The sequence below is a fragment of the Oreochromis aureus genome, linkage group 9 (genome assembly GCF_013358895.1).
Source record: "Oreochromis aureus strain Israel breed Guangdong linkage group 9, ZZ_aureus, whole genome shotgun sequence".
NCBI classification, from domain to species: domain Eukaryota; kingdom Metazoa; phylum Chordata; class Actinopteri; order Cichliformes; family Cichlidae; genus Oreochromis; species Oreochromis aureus.
The window spans coordinates 11,394,337-11,407,954 of NC_052950.1; the positions used below are offsets into that span (position 1 = coordinate 11,394,337).

General features: G+C 41.9%; 2 protein-coding genes across 2 annotated transcripts; one reads left to right on the forward strand and one right to left on the reverse strand.

Moving 5' to 3' along the window:
• Positions 1–853: 853 nt before the first annotated feature.
• On the forward strand, positions 854–3,511 carry LOC116312688 (fat storage-inducing transmembrane protein 1). Its single transcript, XM_031730147.2, has 2 exons — positions 854–1,381; positions 2,517–3,511. The coding sequence occupies exons 1-2, from the start codon at positions 1,095–1,097 to the stop codon at positions 3,184–3,186; spliced, it is 957 nt and encodes a 318-aa protein (XP_031586007.1). The 5' UTR covers positions 854–1,094; the 3' UTR covers positions 3,187–3,511.
• On the reverse strand, positions 3,377–7,264 carry psme1 (proteasome activator subunit 1). Its single transcript, XM_031730148.2, has 12 exons — positions 7,173–7,264; positions 7,001–7,046; positions 6,742–6,774; positions 6,591–6,653; positions 6,415–6,513; positions 5,660–5,717; positions 5,256–5,353; positions 5,065–5,133; positions 4,914–4,981; positions 4,386–4,440; positions 4,093–4,179; positions 3,377–3,608 (listed from the first exon to the last, which is right to left on the reverse strand). The coding sequence occupies exons 2-12, from the start codon at positions 7,037–7,039 to the stop codon at positions 3,528–3,530; spliced, it is 750 nt and encodes a 249-aa protein (XP_031586008.1). The 5' UTR covers positions 7,040–7,046; positions 7,173–7,264; the 3' UTR covers positions 3,377–3,527.
• Positions 7,265–13,618: the final 6,354 nt, after the last annotated feature.

Below are 13,618 nucleotides of genomic sequence, written 5' to 3' on the forward strand. Positions count from 1 at the left end.
CTGCAGCTGCCAGATATGCATTAGCCAGTAACACACGCACACACTGGACACACAGTTGACAATTAGCTGCTACAGGAGCCATAGCAAAGTTGTCTGAAGGTCATTGTAATGTCAGCAGTGCACTTACCGGCCTAAAATTAGACCTAACATACTTTGGCGTGCCTGGTTTCATTTACACCTACTGTTCTGACTTCTTACAAAAGACTCCAAAGCTCTGCTGGAAAAGTGCATCATCACAGCTTTTAGTGAATTTCAAAAGTTTGTGCTCATCATTTATTATTTACTACACTGGAAAGCTTTCTCTGAATAACTTTGAAGACTAATGAAAGAAACCAAAAATCCACCACCTTGTGGAAGTTAGCAGCCCGTCTGCCATTAGTCTGCACTGGCTTGTGAAAACGGCATCAGTGTGCTTTATGTGAGCATGAGTACCATGGAAAGACTAAATGCAGTCCATTTGGCTCAGACGGTTGAAGGGGGGCTTTAAGAAGCTCCGGCCTGAGTACTGAGCCTGGAAATAAAGCAGACTGAACGTGCTGTGAGAAATGCAGCTGTCCATGGCGCCAAATGCAAGCTGGCAACCGCTTATAACTTAAATTAGTTTTGGCTCCAGCAGCTGATTCCTAGACTGGAGAGTCCTGAAGGAGAGAACCGGAAAAGGAGCCAAAGGAGCTAAATGATCCAAGGTCAGAATGAGACTACTATTATTTTTTTTTTTTTTCCTAATGCAGGAAATGCAAATATAAGTGAGCAGCATCACACGAGAGCTATTGAAAAGAACTGGGAGCTTTGTCACGAACTAAAGATTCATTTTGTTTACTTTTTAAATGTGTTGGAGCATTGCTGTGAAAATAATGGGGTCAGTTACAGCAGCAAGCATTACCGCATCTTCTCTTTCTGCCTACGGGGGGAGGGGTTTTGAGGGAAAAGGGGACATGAGGGGGGGGGTTGTATTTTTGTAAACCATGTGTTCTCTCGCGTGCCTGACAGTGATAGAATAGAAAGGTCCTGGAGTGGGACGGGTGTCCTTTTTGCAGACAAAAGCAAGCGAGGCAGACTCCACAAAGAGGGAGGACGAACGCGGGTCGAACAACATGAATCTAAAGACAGGAAACTCCTCAAATGGCTTCACACCAGAGATCAGTTTGGATAAACTACACCGGATGGCTGCAGAGCTGATACTGCCCGGACGATCCATCTTGAGGCTCCTGAACACTGTTCTGGAGTTTGTTACAAACTTTCTGGCCCGAGTTTTAGGAAGCAGCCTGATCAGAAGACACTTCCACCTGCTGCTGTCTGGGTTGGTCCTCTTTGGGCCTGTGCTCAGCTTCTGGGTATCAAAGTACAGCATCTTTGCAAACAGCAACCACTACCTGTACAGGTGAGGACTCCGGGAGACACTGAATTACTGCTTTCAGTGCTTTGCGTACACCAGGGGTGTCAAACATAAAGCACGGGGGCCAGAATTGGCTATTAGGTGGAGATAGGTGGAGGACCTGTTTGTGGAGAGTTTAGCAATGATTTATCATGATTTAATTGGATGGAAATAATTGACTTAAATAGCTGTAGTAACTGCTGTCATTGCTAAAGGAAACTGTATATCTTTGATAAAGCCACTGCTCCTTTAATAAACTCTTGACTCTGTAATAAAACCCACCGCACCCTTGCTCACTGTAGTGCTCGCTGGGCTTTTACTGCTTCAGCCCTACTTAATCTGTTTTGGTGGCAAACTTTCACTGAGTCTTTATTCTGAGTCAGCTTGTGGAACAATACAGTTCAGCATTTACAATCATCATAATGTCATTTGGCCCACTGTTTTAGGTTCATATAATCCATCACATATTTTTAAAATCCAGTTATGATATTAAATTATTCCTCATTTATTTTGTGGATGCTTTGCTGCCACTCATTTGTCACATATACACTGAGTAAACCCCCCACCAAAACCCAATACAATATTAATATACCACTTTTGAAAAACAAAAGCAGCACTTAAATATTGTATGACAATGTTATTCTGATGTATGATGGTAACTATGAAGCAACAGCAGAATTAAAGTCTTCCTCAGACTGTTCAGTGCACTTACACTGAACTAATTAAGTGAAACCACTGGCTCATCAACTTTGATACCTCACAGCAAGTTTGAGTGAACTGAAAAAGTTAAAAGACTCAGCTTTGCTGTAAAACTTGGTAAAGCTTGGATTTTTATGCATATTACAAAATAGATTTATTTTCTGAGCACTGTGGTTAGCAAGAAGCTCCTGGATCTGACCTGCCGGCTGGCTGGAGTCTGGATGTTCTTTCTCTGGCTTTCTCCCCCAATTCAAAGACATAAATTTCAGGGTAACTGACAAATCTAAACTGGCCCAAAGTGTGAATGTGAGCATGAATGACTGACTTTCTGCTTCCCCATGATCCTCCTGTTGCTGTGTTTACACATATTTCATTACTGCAGTGTGTTTTGCTCATATATATATGGTGTGCACTGATATCCTTATTCATCACACTGTCACAGGAAGTTCCTGAGGTCCACTTGGGGTTGGACCTGCATCTTTACGGGCTCTTTCATCACCCTTCTCTCCCTCTCAGCCCGTCACTCCCCCTCTCTTTCCCTCCGCCACCTCTCTCGAGTAGGCCTCGCAGGTTTGCTCTGGTGGGGTTGTCGGCGCCTCCTGACCCTGTTGGAGGATGCAGCGGGGACCTGTTACGAGCCCATGACCCCAGGCCAGGACGGCCAGAGCCTGGCCTCCCCAGTACAGCCTCTGCTGCTCCTCCATGAAGACCAGAACAAGGCCTCCTGCCTGAAAGCCCACATGCTGTGGCGAGGGTACGAAGTCTCCCAGGACGTCCTCATCCTCTGCTTCTGCTGTCTGCTGCTTGTCGAGGAAATGTGCGTCTTTGGTCATCACTTGGAGCGACAGAAGCCTCTGCAGAGGTCACCCGGGACCCCGCTGAGAATCATTTTCCTCCTGTGTGTTCTTCTCCTCCTTGTTTGGATGTTTCTGCTACTGTGTTTGCTTGCATACTTCCCAAAGTTTCCCTCCCAGCAGCTAGGTGGAGCTCTGGGCTACCTGGGGTGGAGAGGACTCTATCAGGGATTGTACAGACTCGGATCGAGATGGGGTTGTCCTGGTTTGCCCAGAGAGGGACTTTCTACCACGGTGCACACCAACAAACAGCCTTAGTAGTATGACACGCTTAATGAAAATGGTGAGATTTTGGCACTGAAATGTCCTTCAAAGCTCAGGAACGAACTGCCAAACCCTCTTTCCAGACTGCATGCTGTAAATGTGACATCACGTTAATAGTTTGCTTTCTTTAGAGGTCAAAATTAGTCCATAAACAAGCTTAGAAATCTCATTCAGACAAAGTAAGTGAGAAAAACTGCTGCTTTATTGTGTAATATGAACCAAAATGCAGGCACAGTTAGAAAAAGATTTCTGAGAGCAGGTGTATCATTACTTGATGAAGAGTGTCATTCTACACTGGTTGTTGCTTATTAAAAAAAAAGAGCCTGGAGTCAGTCTCAGTAGATGAGCGCTTTCCCATCTCCTCTGGGTCTCTTAATCTTGTCAAAGTTCTTGTTAATGATGTCAAACAGCACAGCCTGGAGAGAGAAATAAAGACACCGAGTGTGATGCAGAAGCAGGATGATATAGGGAAGACAGACAGTTTACAGGGAGTCATAAAAGAGAGGGACGTCCAGATATGGAGCTGTAATCACGTCAAACAGCTCCTTTCATCATCGCCCGCAACGCCTTGTTCATTAGCGGCATCAAACACGGGAGGACAATGGCCGAAGGAAAGAGACGAGCTGATTAATGGACGGGAGACGGAGCGCCAATCAATTTAACACAAGCACTGCAATTAGTTTAATTACCCTCCTATTAAGAAGGAATGGATTCCATTTAAGCTGCCGCTCCCGCCGCTTGGACACGACGGGCATATTTTACACCCAAGCCGCTCGATTTAAAATACAGAGCATGAAAACAGCAGATGGTACACGGAGTGTGGATCATGAGATTTATAAGGTTCAGGATACGCGCAGTCAGAGAGGGCCAAGTGTAAGCAAGAGGCAGTGGCTGTCTTACGTATGTATTGCGGATGTCCAAGACCACAAGGCGGAGCTCGCAGTATTGATATTGGTCCAGCTCGTGGACCAGCTGTCTGTAGTCTCCCTGCAGCAGAAAACACACATCACAAACAGTGAGCGTATAAACAAAACATTGTGTAGTATGATAAGTACATGACACAACAACATGCATCTAATTTATACGGAAGAGAACGTCCTCATAAGTGCTTTTTTTTTTTCAGCGCACCGGCACACATTTTTGTCATTCACACATTAATATGCAGATTAGGATGCACAGCGGGAGACACTGACCACGTGGGGCGATTTGGAGGCTTTGGCCACAGCGTCACCCCTCTCGTTGTAATACCTGCCAAAATAAGGAGAAGAGAGGAGTTACAGTACCACCCACCTGTTTTAAAATAGCCCCCAGCATTTCGCTAAATGTCACATCCGATGCCACGTTCAAGACATCAGTCTGGTTTTTAATAAAAAGACAAAGCAGGAGACCGTGCCTCTCATTGTCTCTGTTAGATTATCTCACTTTTAAATGTAGAATTGAAGCCTTTCACACTGATTCTGCTTATATCTATATGACTTTTTTTCTGTTTGACTTCACTAAATAAAGATGGATGAGACCCTCTGAAAGCCTGAATTGCTGTTCATCTGTGTAGATTTCTGAGTAATTGTGGATATTCTTATGACACTGAATGCGTCTCCACGGCTGCCTGTGTGTTTGCACAGAGCAGATTTCGTGGTTTTCTCTGCCAAATACTTTTGATGGAGCAATGTGAGGTCTGTTTTCCTGTGCTGTACACTGGCTGCGTCAGTGCAGGCTCTTACTTTGAAATCTGAGTCTGGAATCCTTCAATCTTGGTGCGTGTGTTGGTCAGCAGCTCAAACACTTTCTCCTGGTGGACACGAAGGAAGATTTAAAATGCAGCTGGATAAATTGCACCCTAAAGATAGACTCCACACGCCATTGTTTACCAACCTGGACAGCCACTCCGAAATTGTTACCATCCTCAATTTTAGGAATCTGGAGTTGCACCCACATTGACACCTGCCAGGAAAATAAAAAGAAAAAAACCCCACTAGTATAATATACAAGACTTTTTATCACATTAATATTTTCTCCACATAAAACCCGACAGATTTTTCTCCACATAAAGTTCTGAGACTGACCGTGTTGAGCTTCTCCTTCAGTGTCTGGATCTCAGTTTTGACCTTCGGCAGGAGGCTCTCCACCTGCTCATTGGTGCAGATGGGACCACATGGAGGGCCTGGAGGACAGAGGATATCACTCCTTCACTTAGTGAGCTGCAGATTTACTTTTCTAATATAGAAAAAGTTCCTTATGCCCTTGCTATCTTCCAGTTAGCTAATCAGTGTGTAAACGGTATTTAAACTGTCGTCAGCTCATGAGCCACAGTAGACTCATCAGTTTGTTACAAAGGAGCAAGAAAAGCAATTATATGTTTCATACATGTGTTTGGAGCCTTTTGTCCTGCAGTATTTATTGTCCTTATTTACAGGAATACGTTTACTGCTAAATGGATTCATCTTTCTTTCTATTTTTCCCCATTTACCTGCGTCTTCATCCTCTTTATCGCTGTCCTTGTCTTTCTTCCCCTCCTTAGCCTCCTTCTGTAAAATAAGAATAGAAGGCATCAGGTCGCAGTTTTTGCTGATGATTAATCTCCAAGACAGCTAGGTTGCACGCCTTTTTCTTTTCTGGCTTTTCAACCTCGGGATCTCTGTTGGATTCTTTTTCTTTGCTTAAGACATGTAACCCAGTTGCAGCAATCTGTGCCCCTTGATATTCTAAGGGGACTCCGGCAGCTCCCGAAAGTTGTGCAACTACCCCAAATATTCTCCTAACCCTTGTTAAAAAAAACCCCAGTGGCATTAGCTACACGGCTCCCTGCCCTCCTCTAAATCCCTGCACGAGTATTAGTTCAAGACACACAGCCTTTGTACGGTTTATAAAAATCTGAAATTCACAGCCGACTGAAGTAAAAGGCCCGCTCGCTGCCAGTTTGTAAAACAGCCCTTGGAAATTGCACAGTGATTGGTTGTCATGGTAACTGGGGACTCAGCATTGTGTCTTTATATAATGAAACACTAAATATAAACCCTGAGCCGAGGACCCCAATTGAGAGGAGGCTCTATGAAGAAATTCAAAGGTTAGACAAATAAAACACAGATGTGAGACTCCTCGATACGAAAGCCATTACATCTGGGTAATGGAAAAACAGCCGTCCTTCATAAATCACCCCGAATGCTCCTTTATTGGATTTATATCACAGTTTTAAAGAACAGTCTTCTGGGATGGAGTCCCCACCTCCTCTTTTTTCTTGCGCTTGGCCTCCTCTTTAGCTGGATCGGGTATCGGGATGTCGAGTGGAGCCTTTAAAGAAGGCAGGTCGTTGCATCTGAAAGACTGACGCACAAACACAAGTCACACAATGTGAGAATCAAGAGCCCAGTGACATGCCCCCACAGTCACACAGGTGGTACCTTCAGCAGCTCCTGCAGCTCTTCGAGCTTCTGAGGGAAATATGTTGACACCAGCACCTCCGCCTGTTAAAACCAAGTAACAAAATCCACATTAATAATTCAAACTTGTGAAGCAGAGTTGGGAAAGATTTCTCATTTTCGTTTGAGTTACCTCCTTCGTGAGCTTTTGGCAGAAGTCGTCCACCTAGGATAAAGAAGTCACAGCTTTTAGGCTTGCTTATAAATGACCATTTTATTTAGACCCTGCTGCTGCTCACCTCCCGTGACCCCTGCTGTCCGTGGACCCATGAAAACAAACACTTATGTGGACACTAGCTCGCCTGCTAGCATCACTGACACACTAACCATGTAAGTGAAGGGAAAAGAGAGTTAGCTTGCTGCTACATAACACTTTGTGCTAGCGGACTCACCTGTTTCTTCGACTTGAGGCGAATATCCACAGCAGCCATGTCGTCTCTGGAGAGGAGAAGTTGTTTATTAAAGTATAGTAAAGGCTTTGACTTCACAGGAGGCGGTTAGAAAGAAGAATATGCTCTCTTTCTGTGTAATTCAATGCCGTGCAAGACACGGACAAATACTCACAGTTACTCAGCATAAAAAGCGAAAATGAAAGTAAAGAGTGTTTTAGACAGTTCCGTACTTTCCTGCAATAATAGCGAATGGACGTGTTGCATTGTGGGCCGTGTAGTTTTATTTGACATTATTATATTTTAAAAGGAGTAGTCGACTTCTCATTTCCCGGAAAATTGGGCTGTGAAGGGAAACAGAGTGGGGAAGTCTACAAGCAAAAATCGCTAAGAGAAATGAGTTTCTGTGTGGCAGTAATTATTTCTTTGTCTTCGAAGGGCTAACCCTCATCCTAGAATAAAAAAAGTCACCTAACTCAAGGGATGAACCAATGTTGAGTATAAACACACAATTTAGCAACAAGAACCAATTCTTAAGGCACTTTAATAGCAGCCTGTCACAAAAACATATTTCGCCCCCTCATCGTTAAATCTGCAAAAATACCAAAGATTACTTAATTTGACAGGCATAAAATTATACTTGTGGACTAACAAAGTGATTGCTAAAAAGCTATTAGCTGAAAACCTGACATTTATCTGAGCATTGTGCAGTATGTCCTTAAAGAATTGAGGAACCTATCCTCAAAAACAGGATGATAAACCTAAAAATAGACAGACCTAAAAAACTGTCTGCAGCAGAAGAACAGTATCTGAAAGTCATGTCCTTAGAAACAGGAAAACAATACATCAAAAAACTGACACAGGACCTGAGAGACGCATCTGACCTTTTATTCATCTACTGTTCACTGAAGCCTGGTCAGAAATGGCCTCAGTGGCTGTCAGTAAGCCTTTCTTAAAGAAGGGGGAACAAGGAGGAAAAGCTGAGATTACACAAGAATTAAATCACAGTGATGTCCTTCAAAGCACCTGGACAACTATTCCTGAAGACTACAGAAGAAATTACAAGAAAGCTGCCTAAGAGAATTCAGGATGTGTGGATCTTACAAATGCTGACTAAAGCTTGTTAGATTGCACAAACTCTGTTTTTGTCTCATATTGTCTCATATTCTGATATATTCTGTATTATGCTTGCACATGTTTCAATAAATCACTGCTCTTATTTTCCATTTTTATAGCAACATATGCAGAAATGACTCAAAACTTTTGCATAGTACTGTATATCAATTTTTGTGTCCAAAACTATTATATCTATTATAATATTTATTACTCTGTTTATTTTATTGTATTATTTTTTGTTGTCTTCTTTTTTCCTCTTCTTCTTCTTCTTCTTCTTTTTTTGTAAAAGCAAAATTCTTTGGACCCAGTAACCCAAACTAAAAATCAGTGCAATATCTGAAAAATAATTTAGAAAAACAAAAGCAATCTTAAATCACATTTAATACTCAGATTGACCATATTTCTGTCCTCTCAGTTATGTGCACAGAGAGAGCTGCTGCCCTTTTCTTCAGCACTCGTTGTGGTGGGATATGATGTTTTAAGGCTTCACACAAATATGACTATTCAACAAAAATGTGGTCATTTAAAGCTTTAATGAATGCAGCATCACTTTTAGAAAATGTTACAAACATTGCTATTAATTCTATATATATATATATATATATATATATATATATATATATATATATATATATATATATATATATATATATATATATTATTGTAAAACTCCATGTCTCATGTTAGATGTGTAAACAAACTCTCTCCACTGGTGGGTGCTGTTGTTCAGTGTGGAGTAAAGAAAAAGGGGTTATGAAGACAAACTACAGATAATGACTGACAGCTTCAGTAAACGTGGCCTATAAAGATATGTGTTGCTTTTTTAGTGATTGTTGTTGTTTTTTTTTAATCTTCATCAAATCATTAAATAAAGCTTAAAAGAACCTGAAAGATTCTTCTAAGATTTGATTTTGTGTTTTAAATCTTTGCTGGCTTAAACTACAGGAATAAAAGTAAAAGTGACAAACTTTTGAAAAAAGAAAAAGAGCACTACTCATTATTGATAGGTGAGCGTCTCTGCTGCTGCACCAATATTCTGCTGTCACAATAGCTCTTTCATCAGGAGCTGTGTGGACAGAGGCATGGGCTGATCCAGTCAGTGTAAAGAGTAAAACAAATAAAGATACCTGAGTGAAGAGAAGACACGTCAGAGCCTCCCACTGTAAACAGGATACCGTCCAACTACAGGTCATACTGCTATTACGTGCCAGCACACTCTGAGCTGGGACGTTAAACCTATCATGTCTAATGACAAAAAGAGAGTAAACACCCCATGCAGCTTTAGCCACTTTGTTAAATCCTTCTCTTATTTATTGCCCACTGTTGGAGTGTTGGAGAGCACATAAGTATATAGTTGTTTTCTCTTCACCTGTAGTATATGGCACCATTAAATGTAACACTAGAAAAACAATCACTCAGCAGACACGAGGTGAGGTGACAGTTCAGAGCAAAGGGCGGTGGCTGTACTCGACTGAACTCCATTAGCTATTGCAGCTTTGATTTTGACTGGGTGAGCGATTAAAGGTCTGCACTGTGTTATTCAGTTTGGGGAGGACGTTGAGAAATACTCCAGACAAAGTTCATGCGACTGAACAGGAGTGCAGAAAGAGAGAGGTGGCTTCATGATTGGCTGGCGTGAATGTAAATGACTTTATTTACAGACCTGTCATATTAACACTAATGGAGTATGTGTGTGTCAGACAGAAAGCATGCAGCGCGGAGCCTTTGAAGCTCTTGCAAACCATTATTTATGCAGACTGAGAAGAGTAAAGGATTATGTTTTAAAAGCTTTCAAATAAATCATTGTGATTTTCTTAATTTACTTTGCCACTCCCTCACACCCCTAAAAAAGAAACCACACCATCATCCCAGCCTGTCCTTGTTTTTTTGGACTTTGAGTTTACTGGTGAGGCATTTGGGCCACAACAACATGATGAAAACACCTTAGCAGGACAAAATGTGCCTGACAGAAGTTACAACACACTTGTGTACACATATAATTGATGCTGCAGCTCAGAGATGCTGTGCTTCTAGCACGTTAAAGATGTCACAACTTGAAATGGCTTTGTCTCTGCATGGGTAGAGCATACCTGTAATCCACAGGAAAGGTGTGTGTGTGTGTGTGTGTGTGTGTGTGTGTGTGTGTGTGTGTGTGTGTGTGTGTGTGTGTGTGTGTGTGTGTGTGTGTGTGTGTTATCCATGCACTTTAGTTGTCTGCTGACTCTGCAAGACCTATCAGAGAACATGAGACATGAGTGGTGAAGTTGAACCAGGTATATTGGACTGTTGTCTCTCTCTTTATCTCCTAGTGTAGTCCCTTGTCCAACCCCACCCTTTTACTTGCCCCTCTCTCACAGCTTCATTTATGTGTGTGGAAGGTCCCAGAGAGAGGGAAAGCCTACAGCTGTGCCGTCTTATAAATATGATTGGTGTAGTGAAAAGTGATAATTACAGCCATATTCCCTTAAAAGATTATCAATAAAACTTTAAAACTCAGCAGCTTTGAATTTGTCGCACTACTCAAATAACATTTATTATAGTGTCACATCTGCAAATCCTTCATTTACATTTCTTTCAGAGATGAATGATGTGATGATTTTCACTTCTTGGCTTAAATGAAATCCAGTTTTGTGCCCTGTTCCAGGGTTTTGAATCTCAAACCTGCTAACTGCTCTTTGTATTCACCAGTGCTGTCAGAAAGTTAATTACCTGCTGTCAGGTTTTCAGCCTGAAAGGTTATGGCTTTTCTTTGTCTCCTACAATGGTTCTTTGCTTTAACCATTGTGAGAGGTCTTTATCCTTCAAGCTCAGGTCTTCTACCAGAGGCCTGGGAACTTGAGGGTCCCGTGCAGTATCTTAGCTTTTCCTTGGACTGCGTTCTTCTGGACAGAAATCTTGGATGTTGTTCCTGGGATCTGCTGGAGCCACTTGGCCAGTTTGGGGGTGTCACCGCACCGAGTGCTCTGATTACCACTGGGACCACTGTTGCCTTCACCCTCCACATCTTCTCAAACTCTTCACTATGTCCTTTGTTTTTTCTCAAGCTTCTTATGTTCCTTCTTTGTGATGTTGCTGTCATTACGTATTGCTACATCTATCACTAAAGCCATCCTCCTCTGCTTGTCCACCACTACTATGGTGTGCATCTAGCCTCATGGTTTCATGGTTAGTCTGGTGTGATGTGTTGCATTTTGAGATCTTTTAGCCTACTTCACCTTCCCAGTCTTTTTCTATCTTCATTCAACCAACTTGGCAGTAATTAGGCCTGTGTGTGGCTCATGAAACTGAACTCATGTTTCCAAAAATGTGATTAGAAGAAAATAGAATAGCCCTTTATTGTCGTTGTACATGTACAACGAGTGTGAGTGGTTATTTTCTGAGCACCAGCAGTACTGTACTGTATTCTACTTCTGCCCTGTACACTGTCTCATCTCCATCAGAGGTGAGCCCAACCACAGTGATGTCATAGGGATACTTAAGCTCTGTAGGATGGTGTTGAACACTGAGCTGTAGTCCAGGAAGAGTATCCTTACATAGCTCTTCCTGTTCTCCAGATGGTTCAGCGCTCTGTGAAGGGTGACCAGTTAATAACAGTTATTAATTCAAGAGGCGCAGTTACTTTATGATGTAGGTTTAGGTAGCTTTTTTCAAATAAATGTATCTGGACATAATCCCTGTGAGACAAATGCTCAGACTTCAGACTGTTCTATATGCTCTGCTTCAGACAGTTTATTTACTTATTTATTTTACTGCTGTTAGCTCTGTATGATTTCAGTGATGGTCATCTAAGGCACACATCTCTGGCTGTGTACACAGCAGCCCCACCCACCTGCTGTCTAGACCTTCTGGGCTTAATTAGTGTGTTTTTCAGTCATTCTAACATGAAAGTGTCATTTAGGGCTCTGTGATGTTGTGAAATTATTTAATTTTTAATGTAATCTTGTGTTATTCTGGCATGAGGTTATAGATGACTAAAACTAAACTAAAACTAGATGTGTATTTTGTTTGACTAAAATAAAACTCAAATGATTTTGTGAACTTGGAAATCTAACTTAAATAAAATAAAAATATAGATGGTTTCAGGATTGTTAGTTATAGGCATTAAATTATGTATTTACTAAGACTGTGAGTCAACTGGTTTTAAAAAGTTTTGTGTTTACATTGTAATACCTGATAAAAAAAAACTAAACTAAAACTAAACATTTTCAAACAATAAAAACTTGAACTGACACAGAAATCCACTCTGGAAACTAACTAAACTAAATTGAATTAAAAACAAAAAGGCAAAATGAAATAAAAAACAAACAAATTAAAACTAATACAGAATTATAATAACTCTTCTCTGGCAGTAATGTGTTCCCTCTGTATTCTGTTAGAAAAAGTGGAAAGCCTTATATATGTAGGAAAACGAAAGGTGGCTGGCCTCGTGAGAAATGAGCTGTCACTTGAAACCTATTTCCAGCACCAGCAGTTTGCCTATAGGGCGTTCTGCAGTTGTTTTCCTTTATGTTGTTTTCAGTTTTCGTTCTCACTTTTGTGTAGGCTACTTCCACAGGTTTACACCAGGAATGTGAAACTCATTTTACATGGTGGGCCACATACAGCTCATGCTGATCTTATGTTCTGTCAGTGTACAGAAATTTGGATACAAACCGAATCAATTAGACAGGTTAATATAACAAAAAGAAGCACAATTTCAATAGTACATCTCAGTTTTTCCACATGATAAAGAAATACTGCTTTATTAAATGAATAAAATATGCCAGTGTCACTCTTTGTGAAATATGTAATAAATCTATTAGTAATTAGTTTTGTAGTATGAATGGACACGGTGGAGGTACCTATCAGCGGGAAAAACTGTTATACTTGTAAAAATACAGTTAAAATTCAAAATTGTATGTTCTGCATCAAATTTTCCAAACTCCTCCAATGGGCCAGATTGGAGTCTTGACCGGGCCGATTCTGGCTCGCGGGCCGTATGTTTGCCACCCGAGGTTTACACCCTTTCTATACGTCTTGAGCTCCCGTCTAACCGAAGGGGAAACCTCCGTGCGAGCAGTTTCTCATGAGCCCCCCATATGTAGCCTCAAAGTCGCCACCGGTGAGAATGTATTTCCGCGCCCTCGCTCGAACTTCCGGTTTCTCCCCTCCACGCTGGTACTCCGTGCCTGTTTGTACTCAAGCACTGTGAAAACTTGCATCATCCAGGAGGGGGAACAAAACAGCAGCCGAACATAAATGGGCACGACCCGCGCAGAAATAACCTATAGGATATTTAATTGTTCCAGCAGAAGCGCCTCCCCCAGATCTGAGTCGGCCGGTCACAGTTGAGTGTACAAAGCGGCAGACAGGCGGAGGACTCTCGGGGACTCGCTGAGGTCGCGCGGCAGACGCACAGGAGCATCCAGTTCGCCGGTGTAGAGGTGTCTCCGTGTGAATGTACACGTTGAGCAAAGTGCAAGGTCCCCTCAGAGCACGTACAGATATGAGCCGTGACCGTCTCTA

Bases quoted from the DNA above. Each gene is read 5' to 3' on its own strand.
- LOC116312688 (XM_031730147.2), top strand. From the start codon at position 1,095: ATGAATCTAAAGACAGGAAACTCCTCAAATGGCTTCACACCAGAGATC. The intron at 1,382-2,516 runs GTGAGGACTCCG...ACACTGTCACAG, and splicing joins AGCAACCACTACCTGTACAG to GAAGTTCCTGAGGTCCACTT.
- psme1 (XM_031730148.2), bottom strand. From the start codon at position 7,039: ATGGCTGCTGTGGATATTCGCCTCAAGTCGAAGAAACAG. The intron at 5,134-5,255 runs GTCAGTCTCAGA...TTTTCCTGGCAG, and splicing joins TGAAGGAGAAGCTCAACACG to GTGTCAATGTGGGTGCAACT. The intron at 3,609-4,092 runs GTAAGACAGCCA...TTCTCTCTCCAG, and splicing joins TGGACATCCGCAATACATAC to GCTGTGCTGTTTGACATCAT.